General features: G+C 44.8%; 1 protein-coding gene across 6 annotated transcripts in view; it reads left to right on the top strand.

Moving 5' to 3' along the window:
• Positions 1-16281, top strand: part of LOC149119560 (uncharacterized) — a 56881-nt gene that overhangs the window by 24343 nt on the left and 16257 nt on the right. For 4 of the 6 annotated variants that reach the window (XR_016227560.1, XR_016227559.1, XM_089323688.1 and 1 more), the window contains 3 exons: positions 7418-7525; positions 8855-9068; positions 12090-12270. Coding sequence is in view for 3 of the 6 variants with exons in the window: in XM_089323688.1 (XP_089179814.1) it covers positions 7418-7525; positions 8855-8878 (132 nt within the window). In the remaining 3 variants the exon portion in view is untranslated. Of the gene's footprint in view, positions 1-3459; positions 3565-6220; positions 6478-7417; positions 7526-8854; positions 9069-12089; positions 12271-16281 lie in introns of those variants that run through there. The other 2 variants (XR_016227561.1, XM_089323690.1) reach the window with 2 other exon arrangements.

Below are 16281 nucleotides of genomic sequence, written 5' to 3'. Positions count from 1 at the left end.
TGAAATATGCATTCTAAATATACTTAAGATTATGAAAAATACTTATTTTCAAATAGTAGTATGAGATGTTAGCAAAGTTCTTAAACCATGTTTGGTATGATTTTTGAGTTTGGTAATTGGTTATTAGGGAACTTAATAATTTTGCAAAGTGTGCTTTTGGCAATCTGGCCATTCATTTGGAAAATTGCAGCATATTGGATTCCAGTGAAATTAATTAAAGATTGACTCCAATGAACATAACTAACTTTACCCAGAATTAAAGTTCATTGGAAAATTGTATTGCAGGCTACCTATTGGAATTGTACTTCATGAAATGCACCTGCTACACTGGAGAATAGTGCTTTGAAAAGTACCACTGTCGTCCATCTCTGTCCTTTGTACAACAGAGTGGTGACACTGACAAACCTCAACTATTAATGGGAGCCAACTTGGATGGGAAGGAGGCTTGCCTTGAGGCTCTGTTTATCATCTTACTTCAGCTTGGCTCCCTGGGGGAAGTTATTGAGGTGAATCACAGATATGCTAGAAGGAAATGAGAATTGGGGACTCATGAGTTCACTCAGTGCAAAGGGCCAGTAGGAGACAGAACTGATATGGAAGTAGAACAGAGCTATACTTGCATACCTGTGCACTTGAGGTGGAGTTTTCAGGCCAGTTGAGATCATGTACAGGTGAACTTGTTCTTGGGGAGGGGTCCAAGGCCACAAAAGTACATAGCTACTACTGCATTGGGATTGTCTCAGATCAGTCCCTGCCTCTGTGGGAAGATGGCCCATGAGCCTTTGGTGCCTTGAGAGAAAGAGTTTGTGTGTGTACCTGCCACAGGTCACACTTTTTATATAAAACAGTGTTTTAATTCTTGTCCTTAGAAACTAAAAAGACTATACATGATTTGGAAATGAGACATACCAAACAAGGGCCAAAGAAGTGTCGTTCATTCTATGCCTTCTCTTTCGTCTGGTCACTCAAAGATAATATCAGCGATGATGGTTGTTGCTTGTCGCCTCATGTTATTTTTATTCATGTATTCACCATAGTCTACCTTCCCTTCCACATAAATTTGAGACCCCTTTTTCACATACTGATACACCACATCTCTGAGGCCTGGCCAGAATACTGATACTCTGTGCCATGTTGTTTTTTGATTGACATCACCCATTTGGTGTGCTTCATTATCCCCTGATCGCCACATCTCATTTGTCGCTAGGGAAAATATTGTGACTGGATTTTTGCTTCCACCTGTCTCATGACAGGGTCCTGACCCGCATGCCCCAGTAACTGCACACGATTCAGAGATCTTTCAAGAAACAAACTGCTAGTTATTCCTGAATCCCTGAGTTGACCTGGAGTTTGAAAGCCACCAGTTCTGTCTCATAAGCCGTTGGCCTGACTTCAGAGGCCAAAACTTGAAATGCAAAGGACCTCCCAATTGCCACAGGTCCTGGGGGCACTGGGCTGAAACAATGTCTGCTGCTGCTTGTATCACCCAGGGCTCAGATAAGTGAGAGCTGCAGTGATCCAAGTTGGATAGACTGGGAAATGCGGCGTGGGTGTGTTGGCATGCACCAGGCCCAGGGATGTGATGGCTATTCCTTTGTGTGGCCTGGGTTGGAAAGGCCTTCAAGACTGTAGTTCACACAATCGCAGCATCCCTGAGAGCCATAGATGCTGGCACCCTTAGGCATACTGCGTGTGTCAGCTCTCTGTGCCTAGAGCAGAACATTTGGGAGAAGCTGCTTGTGAAGGAAAGGTGTTTATCTGGGATTTGCACTGAAGGGTTTACCAGCAGAAACCATGTAGGCCCCACTGGTTCAGGCTCTGCTGATGGCACTCACCCTTCCTGGAAGAGTTACAAGGCAGTCTAATTTCCACAGGTCAAGGGGGAGTCCATGTATCTGACTTATTTGTATACTTACCAGGATTTGATCATAGCTCATGAAGCCTAAATCATATCCAGTGCTCTCCCAGAGGCTATAGCTGCAGACAACACTGTTGCAATAAGTGCCAAAAACCTAGAAGCCAAGGAAAGACACTGGGGAGCAGGCATGTAGATGGAAGATATTGGCAGTCCTCAACCTGACACCCTAACCATAACATATTCCAAACACAGCCCCTTCGCTAGGGAGTGTGCACTCGCTCTGGGAGGAGGGAAAAATGCCTATTTGGAACTTGATGCCTTGTTTCTTCTGGGAGGACTAGGGCTGGCTTCCTCCCAAATATTTTCCTCTGACACTTAGAAGCAATGTTATCAGTACCCTAGCCTCCAGGATACAATGACATATTTGCTTAAGGATTCCAAGAGTGCCCCTGGGGGTCAATGCACAAAATCCTTCAAAGGTGGTGTTACCTCCCCTGTCATGAAGGTCAAGCCAACTAGGGGACTATGCAACATTCTTCCCAGTTAGGCTTCTTAGTCCCCCACAGAGACCAGATTTAGTAATTGCTGTGCCATAAACAAAATAACTAAAACAAGCAGTTGTGTTGTTGCCTACCATGTGTAACAGAACATAAACAAAGAAGGAAACCTTGGAAGAACCAGTGAAAAGGGTACAATCCTGGAGACACCAGGAGGATGACTGCAGCTCTGACTTTACACAGAAGTCACTCAGCAACCTGTTCACAGGTTCACAGCTTATGAAACCAGGTCATCTCCACAAAGATTCATTGGTACAGTCTTGCTGACAGCAAGTGTTTAAATGTAGCCTGGGACTCTCTAATTGCTCTGCAAATCCAAAAGACAGTGGTTTACAGAGCCTCAAGGAAATAGAGAAAAATGGAAATACTGAGGAAACTGTGTTGTCACTAGCCGTGATGTGCAAGGGACGAGGAACCAAATCAACAGTCCTGGGAATCACAGAGGATATGCCCAGAAATGCAAAGGGAACGGATACTATCTCATCACTAACAGTGCTCTATAGTTCGCTAAGATCAAACAACTGGCAACCAGGGAAGACAGGCCCAGGCAACTTGCTGGGTGCCTGGATTTCAAATGACTGTGCTTTGAAACGTGTTCCTGAAAAGCTGCCCAGACCTAGAGCTCAAAAGACACCAAAACTAGAGAGGAGGCCCCGTGGGAGAGTTTCCGACAAAGCGTGGGACCCTTGGGGCGGGCCAAGATAGCTGCGGTCCGAGGCACTGACCTGTCACTATGTCTGTAGAGGCTGTTGGGCTAAGGTCCAGAGGGGTGGGCTTGGGCCCTGGCGGCTGGGAACAGGCGGAGAGGCCGGCTGCCAGAGGCCGTGGCCGGCATTGCGCATCCCCCCCCCCCCAACCCCATCCCAGCCCGAGGGTCCCTTGGGCAGTTGGCCTTCCCCAGCTGCTGGGGGCCACCTGCACACTGCAGCAGGGTCTAGTGGCATAAGGCCCAGCCCCTGTCTGCAAAGTTGGACCATCGCGGAGTACCAGCTTAGCAGGGTTCCGGGCTGGCACTGAGCCCCTGTGTTTGCCGTCTCCTTTCAGCTTGGCTCCCTGCGCATGTTCCTGACATGACTGTTGACTGTGGATGAAGGGAAGACCCGAGGCCCATGGGTTCAGGTGGTACCCGGGATCCCAGTGATAGAGAGGAACTGGCTGGATTGGCCCACAGCCACTTTGCCTTCTGCAAGTGTTGGTGCACTGGAGCGGGTGCAGTGGTGCCAGCTGCCAGACCTGGTGTACAGGTGAACCTGTTCTTGGGGAGGGTGGCAAGGCCACCGTAGGCAGTACGCAGCCACTACTGCTCTGTGATCACCTCCCAAGAAACTCCCTGCCCTCTACAGCAGGAGGACCCAGGCGCCCTCCCTGGGTTCCTGGATTTAATGACTGTGCCCTCACATGTGTTTCCACAAGGCTGCCTGGAGCTGGACAGCCACATGCTTCGGGGCCGGATCCTACAGCGGGTCCCATGAAAAACCCCAAGGTCCTCCCAGCACCACAGGGAGGTCCGCCTGGGGTCCCGGGGCCAAATGAGCTGAGGCCTTTCTTCCTCCCTGGGTTCCCCGGCACTCAGATGAGCCCTAAGTGGGAACAGAGCAGCCGCGTCCTAAGAGGGGAGAGGGTGTAGCCACGTGGCGTGGCCGCCAAAGGAGCTACTGTGGGTGTGCTCCGGTCCTGGGGGCCAGGGTGGCACGTTCCTCGCGCAGACTGAGTTTGAAAGGCCTCGAGGGCCGTGGTGCACGCGAGGCCTGCTCCCAGGAAAGCTGAGCTCCGATGAGATCCCTGCCTGCCCGCACAGGTGGGCCTGCCTTGGAAGTCAGCGCTGTGCACCTGGAGCAGAGAAGGCCACAGGGATGGCTTGTGAAGAAAGGACATTTATCTGGGCTGAGCGGCGGCAAGGGTAAGGCAAGGGAGTTCCCATGTGCCTGGCGAACGGGAGGCAAGGCAGCGAAGGCAGAGCAAGCAGCGAGGCTGGAGGGGGGAGCCCATCGGACTGACTTGCGCGGGTGCCTGCTGGGACCCGATGGCGGGGCCTGCCCCTCAACTTCTAACTCTCTGATGGCCCCCGGAAGGCCCCAGCTGCAAGCATTGCCTTGGGACACATACGCAGCCCATGGGCGCCCACAAGGGCTGGACCGCTGGGAGCAGGCGGTCAATCCCAGGACGTGGTGGTGGGCAGTGGGTTTGGGGTGGGGCTCGGCTCGCAGCCTGAGGACACCCACTGTAGCACATCTTGGCATCAGGTCTTCTCCAGTGGGCGCCACTGGCCCTTGGCAGCTCCAAGGGTACACTTGCCGACTCGCCGCCGCCGATGGGTGCCAGAGCAGCACGGCTGGCTTCCTCCCCAGTGCTTTTCTGCGATGCCTGTGAGATTCAACAAGCCCGCGGCCATTGCCCGGCCCCCTGGGGCTCCTTGGCATGGTCTCTTGAGGATGCCCTGTGTGCCCCGCGGGGGCACTGCGAGACCCCCTCAGCAGGCAGTTGGTTCCTCATCTGCCACTAGCATCGTGCCGGCCGGAGCCTCGGGCCAGGCCACGGTCCTTCATGTTGGGCTGCAGGAGGATGGATGGATGGACACCCCTCCCCACCCCCAACTTGCCTGACAACACCTATCTGTGCCAGAGAAGCATCCTGGGACAGGCCGTGGTGCTGTTGTCCACCTGCCCGCTGTTACAGTGGCAAGATGGAAAAGCAAACCTGTGGAAGACACGGTTCCAGGGGCACCCTGCTGGAGAACCCCTGATGGTACCTGCAACTCTGCCTTCGCCCCGAGGGTGTCCCACCCCCCAGTGACTGAGCTGCCTGCCTGGACGCCGGACCACATGGGCTCGGCGTTGGCCAGCAGGTGAGCTGGGCAAAGCCTCTGGAGGGCAGGAGCACGGTGCCAGTACCCATGTGGCAGCGGTCCCTTTGCCTGGCCCACTGGCCTAGGCTGGTCAGTGCCCCGGGGAAATGCCACCACCAGCTTGCTTGGGGGTGACCACGGGAAGTTGTGCGGTCACAGTCCCGCGGGCGAGGAAGGCCTTGTGGGCCACCTCGTCGGACCGGGGTTGAGGCGGGACTGTGCCCTTTGCTACCACATTTAGGCCCATTGGTTTCTGAGCAGTTTGGGCCCCTGCGACCCCTGGTCTCCAGCGATACAGGGTGTGAGGGCGATGGCCGGGTCAGTTGGCGCTCAAGGCCTCCTCCCAGGGAGGCCCCAGGGAGGAGCCTCAGAGAAGCGACCCAGTGGTCACCGTGGATGACGGTCTCTGGCTTTACCCTTTGCTACCACTCGTGATCCTGAAGGTGGTTTTGGTGGAGCTCCGAAGGGACTTGACCTATGTCTGATCCTCCAGCTTTCACTTGGCATGTCTCCCATCGAACCTCTAAGTTTCTCCTTATTCCACAGGCTGTGTGTTGTGGGTCGTCTTCCAGGTGCACTAGTGCTTCTCTTTTCCTTGTCTCCTGGCGCTCAGATGAAGCATACGTGAAATCAGCTGCAGCATTCCAGAGTGTGGAGACAGTTTGGCCACATAGTGCCGCTTCCACGAATGCCCGACTTCGCTTGTCTGTGTGCTCCCTCCAGGTCTCACGTTGCTTTCTGGACCTTGAGCCTGAATGCTTTCTACTGTGTTTTCTTATTCTTCGGTTAGAACTTTTTGAGCCTTCTCTTGTAATTTCAAGTTACTCCTGCTTCTCCGTGTGGGTTCGTATGTCATTCTGTCACCTGCTGGGTTATTGCTGCTGCTTCGCTCGTTTCCTCAAGCCCAGGTGAGCTGTGAGTGAGAGCTGCTGTGCTCCGTGAGTGTGTTTTCTTTTCGTTCGTTGTGTGGTGGCTCTGGGTGGTACCATTGGCCCACTCTTGTTTCAGGGACTTGATTGTATTTTAGCCGTATGAATTCAGTTGAAAGGGCCTTCAAGAATGCACCACGTTGCATTGGGCCATTTTCTACTGCTTTTCCAGACCATTGCAGAGAGATGGGTTGGAAGTGGAGAAGCCAGGACTTGAATTGGCGTCCATTTGGGATGCTGGCACTGCAGACAGCGGCTTTACCCACTATGCCCCAGCACCAGACCAAGGTACTCTTGATTCCTGACATAAATGGAGTTTTTGAAGGTATATACCTCTTCTTCCCATGTTTTCCAGAAACCCTGCCTTGATCTGGAGCTTCAAAGCCACAGGTTCTGTTTCCTGCATCTTCATCGAAGAATTTCAGACTCCAAAGCTTGAGATCCTAATGATCTCTTGATTTCCAAAGGCGTTTGATATATTTTCCTGGAGTGCTTGACACTTGTGCATTTCTGATCCCTTCCAAGCTTAGATTTTGTGCTCCTCACTCTTTGTATCTCTGGTTTTACCTTTGACACGTTGCTGATTGTGCCATGCAATATTTCTTAATTTGTGTGCTTTTGAGTGATTATATCTTTTATCTCTTTGGTTTCATATTTTCCTTCTTATAAACTCTAGTGAGAAAACCTTGGGCTCACTTGTAAGCAGTGTTCATGTTTGAATGCACTATATGTTCTAGTGATTACAATTAACTCATATTGGAACAATAGGAGATTTTTCAAAAGTGAAAAGTCCAATGCTGCTGTCTAGTTAATTCAGGAACATTTAATCAATGTTTTTTTGGACACCTGTTAATCCTTCCTTTCCAAACAGTTTATCAATCTAAACAATAGGAAGTTTACCACTGAGTGCACCAACAGGCAAAGAAATTAATATGAAACACAGTCTATCTTGTTCAGTGATGAAGTATGGATCTGTGGCTCACTCTGAGTGTTCTTGCTTTCTCAAGTGTATTCCTCTCATTTGACACATATGTCAAATTCATTTCCATGTATGTTAGCTTGCACTACTTTGTACAGCTTAGTGTTGAGATTACCTGCCTTTCATCTGTCAGATGCCATTTGTAGGTACACTAGAAAACCAGTTTCAGGATTGTGTCCACAGTCCTTAGCCAATTTCAGATTCTTGGAGGACTGGTTAAACTGACTTTGGTGTCACCCTCTCTTTAAGTTCCAGCTCATGCTGGTATGTCTAAGTGGAGCGGAGAATATTGGTGCTCATGAGGGACATCTTGATGGAACACGTGACTCTGCTCTGAGGAAGGCTGCAAGTCTACTGGTGAGGAACCTACTCTGCTTCTGTCTGGAAAGAGTCAGGAATAGTTTGTTGGTGTGTTCTTTTTAGGAGAGGGTCCTCAGGTAACGTAGACCTTGGAATTGTGCAGGGTTATTAGGCCCCTAAGAATTTCCATTCCTAGACAGATTACAGGCAATGTCACTGCTACAGCCAGGCATAGCAATTTGAGAATTACTGCTCTAGTCCAGTCCTTTGAAACAGAGAGGGTGTGATCTTTGCTTAGGACAACTATCCGTGAGAGCCACCTCAGAAGGTAATAGTACTTGCCCTATCGGTTTCTCTTGGCCATCTCAATTTAGCTTCATGGCATGAGGAAGCCATTGAGTCATAGCCCTTCTCCTCAGAAAGGAGATGATGGTGTGAATGTGGTAACTTCACAGAGTGTACAGGGCCAATATAAGAGCTGACACTGGAGTGTAGCTGAGCTAGACTTCCAGATCTGCTTTAAAGCAGTATGTGGAGTTTGAAGGTCAACAGCTGTGCCAGCCCCAAAACCTCACATGCTGCTGAACTTGTTCTTGGGAATGTGTCTGAGGCCACAGCAGTATGCAGCCACTGCTGCTTCATTTTTTTTTTTTATCTGAACTGTCTGCACACCTTATAGGGAGGAATTTGTTCTAAAAGGAATATTTATATTTTTATTTTTTGTCTTTTTTTAGTTTTTAACATTTAATATATTTTAAACATAGAATTCAAAGAATATAATAATAGCCCCTTCCTCCTTCCCTGCCTCCCTCTCTCTTTCCAAAAGGAGTATTTCTTTCTAGTCCCATACTCCAGCTGTCTGGAAACAATGTTTTTCTCTCAAATCCATGAGGGATGATGTAGAAGTAGCATTGGCTAAAGAGGATCACAGCAGATTAATTTTAAGAGTGCCCAGGAATTTTTGGGAGTTGATATGGGAATCCCTCCACACAATTAGTAACATTTTTTAAATATTAATTTTATTTGACAGGCAGAGAGAGAGAGAATGAATATCATCCCTCCACTGGTTCACTCCCCAAAACACTGCAACAGACTGGGCTGGGCAAGGCCAAAGCCAGGAGACTAACCTGGGTCTCCCATGTGGGTGCAGGGACTCAAGGACATGGGCCATTTTCTTCTGCTTTCCCAAGTGCATTAGCAGGGAGCTGGATTAGAAGTAGAGCAGCTGAGACACAAACTGGCACCCAAATGGATGCCGGTACTGCAGGCGGCAGCTTAACCCATTAAACCACCTGGATGTGCAAACTGTTCACATGTAATAGTCTTACTCGTTAGCATTTGGGCAGAACATAGTGACCAACTCCAGATTCCATGATTCCTTTTCAGATCCCAGCATCGTCATTCTACTGATGCTTCCAGGATACTACAGTCCAAAAACAAAACAAACAAACAAAAAAAACAGGCATGAGAAATGATGACTAAGGAGTACTCTAAGATGTCTTGCATCAATCCTGCGGCTGTTGTCTTCTGAATTCACACACACTGTTCTTATTCCCCCAGTACAGATTTGTGATCATATTCCCAAAATGTTGCCAACCAGGTAAGCTTCCTCAGGTTGCAGTAGAGTAAACACAGGATGTTCGTATGACTGTTTTTAACTCCACACTTTCTAATCATTCTACAGGGCAAACTGACATAGTTTGGCTAGTATCCCAGTGAAAACCCACACTCAACACATATCTCATTGTTAGCATGAAACCATGTTGTGATCACAACTTCCGCTATTCAGAGACATTCTGATTAGACTCAGCATTACAAGTGTTAAAGTTTACCTGTCAGGAGCAGGTCCAGGGCCCATCGTCAATCTTGGAACTGGGCATCCTTGGAGAAACCCTGGCCTGTCAAGTGCAGGTTGCAAAGTATTCTTTTTATGGCTATAATTGCTGATCCTTTCATTTCCCTTAATATTTTCACTATGAGTGAACAGATTTTTTTTTAAGATTTATTTTCTTTGAAAGAGTTACACAGAGAGAGAGGTCTTGAATCCACTGGTTCACTCCCCCAAATGGCTGCAGCGGCCACAGCTGAGCTGATCTGAAGCCAGGAGGTTCTTCCAGGTCTCCCACGTGGGTGCCTGGGCCCAAGGATTTGGGCCATAATCTACTGCTTTCCCAGGCCATAGCAGAGAGCTGGATAAGAAGTGGAGCAGCCGGGACTAGAACCAGTGCCACAGGCCAGGGCTTTAACCCGCTGTGCCACAGTGCCTGCCCTGAGGGCAGATATTTAAAGTTTTCATGTAAAAATATTTGACCACCTCTTAATATGTTTCTTTTAATAAGTTCCAGACTGTTCCTTTCAGATATGTGTAGTAATAACTGTTTACATCATCATAATAACCTTTGATGTTTTGCTAATATTATATCCATTATTTCTTAATATTACTGCATAACTTTGATTAACTTGACACCTTTGAAATATGCAATTATTTTTTCTTGCAAACTTAAGAAATTATCTTGCCCTTATGCATAGGCAAGAAATATACCTTTGTGTATATGAATTTCAGTTATTGATTAAAGATTCATTTAGATTGGTACATGTAAGAGTTTTAAAATGTGACAAATCTAATGCAATTCTTTTTCTATAATTCAGGAAAAAATAGACAACTTCTAAGGACACAAATATATTTTTCTTTCCAAAGGATGCGTGCAGAGTAACATAACCAAGAAAATCCCTGAAGTTACAGACAGGAAACAAATAGGATATATGAATTATAAAAAAAAAACCCACTCTACATAAAGTTGATTATTTTCCCAGCTATATTTACTCTGAACACTGTTAAGTTCCAAAATTTCCTATTCCTATTCTTTCCAAATATTTTAGCTAACACTACCCCCTCTTTACAGCCCAGGGGTGACAATGCCCTGGCTCTATCAATCAGTGCTCTCCACATGGTGAAAGTACTTGGAAATGAGTGACTTGAGCATCCTTTTTCTGAGATTTCTCAAAAGATCAGATCATTTTCCACTGTGTCTGGTAGTGTGGGCAAAGTGGGCCTAGAGCAGTGTTTCTCAAACTTCCTGCTCATGAGAATCTTTAGGAGAGCATCAGAACACTTGCAGTGTAGGTCACCTGGGTGACCTCTTTTCCAGTCACTCAGAATGGGATGGCAATGATCGATTTTAGTTGTTTCTCAAGCATCACCCAGGGATGCCATTTTGGAGAAAACCTTGAAAGCTAGAGATTCTGAGATTGCCTTCCTCACACTTTGGTGGGTTGGGAATCCTCAGGAGTTTGGTTCAATTTATTTTGTTCAAACTGGATCCTCGAGGTCCAGTGTATGTAGGAGTGTATTGTTGGGTTTGAGAATGTGAATCCCTAGCTGGTGTATAGGTGACACACATGAGGGCTGACTGTCAGGGAGGCCTGGTTTTAATGTGAGGAAATTGATGAGTCTCTCAATGAGAAGGCTGTTCAGCATCTATCTAGTAAAAACCACGAAAAGCTTTAGATCTGTTTTGTTGCTTTTGAGCTATAGAATTCTCTGTAACATAGATCTTAAAGTCATATTGGCTAAGTAGGCACCTGGGAATTTGCATTTATAGGAAACTAGATAGTATCATGTGGACTGCATTGGGATGACTTTTCTTTGTATTACTGCTCAGGCCTTACTTGTGTCATTTTAACATGATATAGTCAGCTCAACCTCATCTAATATTACTACTGAGGAAGTTTTCCTAGGTTGATAACCAAGAGTTGTACTAGCTTTTTTTTTTTTTTAAAGACTTATTTATTTGAAATTCAGAGTTATACAGAGAGAGAAGGAGAGGCAGTGTGTGGGAGGGAGGAAGGGACGGATTCTTCCAGTCTTCCATCTGCTGGTTCACTCCCCAGTTGGCTGCAACAGCCGGAGCTGAGCTAATCTGAAGCCAGGAGATTCTTCCAGGTCTCCCATACAGGTGCAGGGGCCCAAGGACTTGGGCCATCTTCTACTGCTTTCCCAGACCATAGCAGGGAGCCGGATCAGAAGTGGAGCAGCCAGGACTTGAACTGGCACCCATGTTGGATACCGGCACTGTAGGCAGTGGCTTTACTCACTACACCACAGCACCAGCCCTAGGTTTGTTTTTCCTCTCATTTTAGCTTCACTAAATGGGGAAGTTATTGAAATGTGTCTCTTCTTCCAAAATCAAAACAATTATAAACAGAATAAAATATCTTTTAGAGTCCTAAGGGGCAGTAGGAAACAGAATTAAGATTTGAATCTGAAAACTGACTTTGAAACCCGCTCTCTAAAGCTAAAGGATGTGGGATTTTTGGACTAACAGATTTGCCCACCCCATGTCCCTGTGGGAAGGCAAACCTGTCTTGAGGAAGTCAAGGCCACAGAAGTATACAGCAGCTACTGCATTGTGGTTATCTAAGATCTGTCCCCTTGCCTGACAGGGAGGATATATTATGTGCCCATAGTCATAGGGATAAGTTTTACCAGTGCAGTTCCTGAACTAGGATTTGAAAGCCACATATTCTTTCATGCAAAATTTAGGCCAGAGACTTCAAATGCCAAAACCATAAATACCAAAAGCCTTCGTATTCTAACATGAGTTTCTACGTTCTGTTTCAGTGGCACTCTATCCAAGTGGCTTCTGAAGTCCTTATCTGTTGCTCAACTGAGTGATACAAAAGAGATGAGCTCATAAAAGGAGACCATTTGGGGAGATCTGCTACTATGGCAGCCATTCTCTTACTCCAATCTAAGTGCAAGAGGCTTTGAATGAATTTAAACTCATTGCATATACGATATAGTAAGTAGACTTTGAACCTTCAAAATAACTGTGGCTCCCTGGGAATATATATTTGTCCAATGTTCCTTTTCTTGAATGTTGTTCCCAAGATATTACTTGTGTATCCATTATTTAAAAACATAACAACCAGATCACAAACCAGAGAGAGATGAAGGAAGTCTTCTATGTGCCAGCTTCTGCATGCATATTCAGGGTTCATCGAAGGATGGGACAAATATTGTTTCTTCTGGAACTCTTCTACCTTCAGTGGTCAAGAGTATCATTTCAAAACAGCATGGTAAGCACTATTCTATGTGCAGTATTGTTCTTAAATGTTGGTATGCATCGTAATTACCTGCAAGGCTTATTGGAACACAACTGGTGGGAACTCTCTTCTACCCTCAGAATTACTGATTGATTCAACACCTCTGTGATAAGGCCTAAATTTTGCATTTTTTTCACTTTTTTTTTTTAAGATTTTCTTTTATTTATCTGAAAGTTACACAGAGAGAGGGAGAGACAGAGAGATCTTCCATCTGCTGGTTCACTCCCCAGATGTATGCAACAGCCAGGGCTGGGCCGAAGCCAGGAGCCTCCTCCAGGTCTCCCACATGGGTGCAGGGGCCCAAGTACTTGGGCCATTTTCCATTGTTTTCCCAGGCGCATTAGCAGGGAGTTGGATTGGAACTAGAGCAGCCAGGACTCAAAACTGGTACCCATATGGGTTGCTGGCGCTATAGGCAGCACTACTATGCCACAGTGCCAGCCCCTACACTTTGTATTTCTTTTCTTTTCTTTTCTTTTCTTTTTTTTTTTTTTTTTGACAGGCAGAATTAGAGAGCACAGAGAGAAAGAAAGGAACCAACGGAAGGAAGACCTAACTAGTGCATAAGTTATGGTTATGCTGCTGATATAGGGAATAGACTGTGAGAAACACTGAGTAAGCATTAAATAAGCACATTTAAATTGGGAACCTAGAGATCCCTGTGTATGTATGTATTTAATTGTTTATTTATTTGAAAGGCACAGCAACAGCGCAGGAGAGAGAGTTTCCACTGCTGGTTCATTCCTCAAAAGCCTGTAAAAGCTGGGGTTGGGTCAGGCTGAAGCCAGGAGCCAGGAATTCCATCCAGGTCTCCCATTGTGGCAGAAACTCAAGTTATTTTGGTTCTCTTCCACTGCCGTCGCAGGCACATTAGCAGGAAGCTGGATTGGAAGTAGAGTAGCCTGGACCAGAACCAACACTTTGATATGGGATGCCAGTATTCTAAGTAACAGATTAACCTGCTGTGCCACAACACAGCCCCTCCACCCTGCAAAGATTTTTGATTCTGATGGTGGTATCAGAAATGTCATAATAGTAGGAAAATCATCATGTGTGTTTTACTTTATGTTTAAATTAAGCTTTATTAAATTCTGCATCCCTTTGGATACTTTCACTTGAAATATTTAAATTTTAAATAAGCAAAGTAATTATATTTCAATTTTAAGGGGAAACATTCAGTGGGAAACAATTTTTTTAAGAAAACAATTTTTATATATGATAATATATTAAAAATCTCATGAAATTAGTAGTAAGCCCAAAAAAACCCATAAAACCCCAAACATACAAAAACTCTGTAATTAGGTATGGCCATCCAATCATTAGGAAATGCTAAAAATTTGTCCACTTCCCCCAAGAAAAATGATGGAAATACGAAGTTTTTCAGTAGTTTTCAGAAAAATTTAAAATTTTATAGAATGAATCTGCTTGTTAAATATTCCTGAATCCTGTGATTAGTCCCTGAAAGTCAATATATATTCATGATGTATAGATGAACTTACAAAATGTTTGCAAAACAACTTGATTAAGTTAAATGTTTGTTCATTAGAGTAATTAAATAAGAAAATACATCAGAAATATGATTTTAAAAGAAATAGACAAGTACATATGAATTTATATGTGTGCCTTACTGGGAGAGTGTATAGAAAAAACTTGTAGCAATAACTGACCATAATGTACTACTTAGAAACAATTAATTAAGAATGCTGGTGACAGTGCATATTAATCCTAAAAATACAGCTAAGTGAAAAAATACTATTTACATAAATTAAAAATACCTACTTGTAAAGTTATAATAGGTCATATTTCAAAATAATATGTTTAAGCCAAAAGTTAGGTATCAAGTGTTTTAGAACTGAAAAATGATGGAGCTAGTGCTGTGGTATAGTGGGTAAAGCCGCCACCTGCAGTGCTGGCATCCCATATGGGTGCCAGTTTGCATCCTGGCTGCTCCACTTCCAATCTAGCTCTCTGCTATGGCCTGGGAAAGCAGTAGAAGATGGCCCAAGTCCTTGGGCCCCTGCACCTGCGTGGGAGACACGAAAGAAGCTCCTGGCTTTGGATTGGCGCAGCTCTGGTCATTGTGGCCAATTAAGGAGGAAACCAGCGAATGGAAGATCACTCTCTCACTCTGCCTCTCCTTCTCTCTGTGTAACGCTGACTTTCAAATTAATAAATCTTTAAAAAGAAAAATGATACAGGTTTGGAGATGTAAACTAATTTATAAAAATACTTAATATCATTCAAATTAATGTTTCATATAATACTACTGAAATTCTATATAACCTTTTGTCTATGTAACCAAAATAAGTGAAGCTCTTTATGGAAATCATAATTACATGTATGTGTTGGCATATATATCTCTTATCTTTGTGATTGTTGTTAGCCAGGAGACAATTTTCTGAAACATCAATACGCCTGTTAACCTCTAGGTTATATAGATGCCTATAGGTTACAACCTCTAGGTTTTATAGTTGTCTCACTTAGAGCTTTGAAAATCATTTTTGTGAAAAGTACTCTAAGCATTTGGTTTGTCAGTCTAGATTTTGCTTCTGAACTTTCTAAGGTGTTAGAGTGTGTCAAGGTTGCATGGTGGAGGAGAGAATTCTGGTTCTACTCAGAACATTTTCTGCCACTGCTTCCCTAACCTACAAATGCACTTACTATTGAATGAAAATATATTAAAGAGGCCCAGTCTAATGCATAGTCAAGGATGTGATTTGACTGAAGCCTGGTCCGGGCTAGAGAAAATATACGTAGTGTTGCACAAGAAAGGTCAGAAACAGGAGTATCATCTAAATATGTTTCAGAGTTCTTCCCACCTTACCTACGTCCAAACTCCTAAGATAATGAGACAAAAGAATGGAATCAAAGAATGTATTCTTCACTTTATGGGCCACACAGATGATGGCTCTACAGTTGAGGAAAAATACATTTGGCCATTTTCTTTATGTGACCCCAAGCCAGTGGTTCCCAGCTGAGTTGATTTTGCTTCCCAAGAAATGTTTGGCAATTTCTGAATATATTTAGTCATCTTAATTAGCTGCAGGGTGCTATTGGCTTCTATCGCATAGAACGCAGGATGATATTAACATCCTGTAACACTCAGAATTGACCCTAATACAAAGAATTAGTGAGGATGTTGAGAAACCCTACTCTAAGCTAAAAGGTTAAGGAAATCAAATATGCCTTAGTTCTCACATACCCTTGAATGAAAATCTTCATCTTTTTACTTGCCTGGACTTCTCTTCTAAAGATACCCACATGGTTCTTTATTTCTTGTCCTTCAGGTTTTCATTCAAATAAGATTTTCTCAGGCATTTTTAACCAACTTATGACTACTGAATCCTGATCTCACAACCTCAAAAATCCCCATCCATACGCCTTGCCTTATTTTACTCCATAAACTTAGCAACAAATGGATTATTCCCAGTTTATTCTATTTTCTGCATAGTTCTATTGTAATTTAAGCAGCATTTGCTACTGCTTGGCACCCAATAGTGAGAAAAGTATCTGACAAATAATATGTACTCCAGTAGTTCCTTGAAAACAAATTAGTGAACTCAATAAGAATCTTAAATAAGAATTTAAATATTGATGTGGTACATATTCCAGGTCATAGTATCCAGTTTCATTAGTGAGTTAGTACTGATCAACACATGAACTTATGCCTTTGCTTATCCCCTGCTCTGTAACAAAGACCAAAGAAA

Source organism: Oryctolagus cuniculus, chromosome X, assembly GCF_051225735.1.
Source record: "Oryctolagus cuniculus isolate XC-2025 breed Fujian yellow rabbit chromosome X, ASM5122573v1, whole genome shotgun sequence".
In the NCBI taxonomy this organism is placed as follows: Eukaryota; Metazoa; Chordata; class Mammalia; order Lagomorpha; family Leporidae; genus Oryctolagus; species Oryctolagus cuniculus.
Note: the sequence above shows the minus strand (reverse complement) of the source record. Positions and strands in the feature narration are given on the sequence as shown.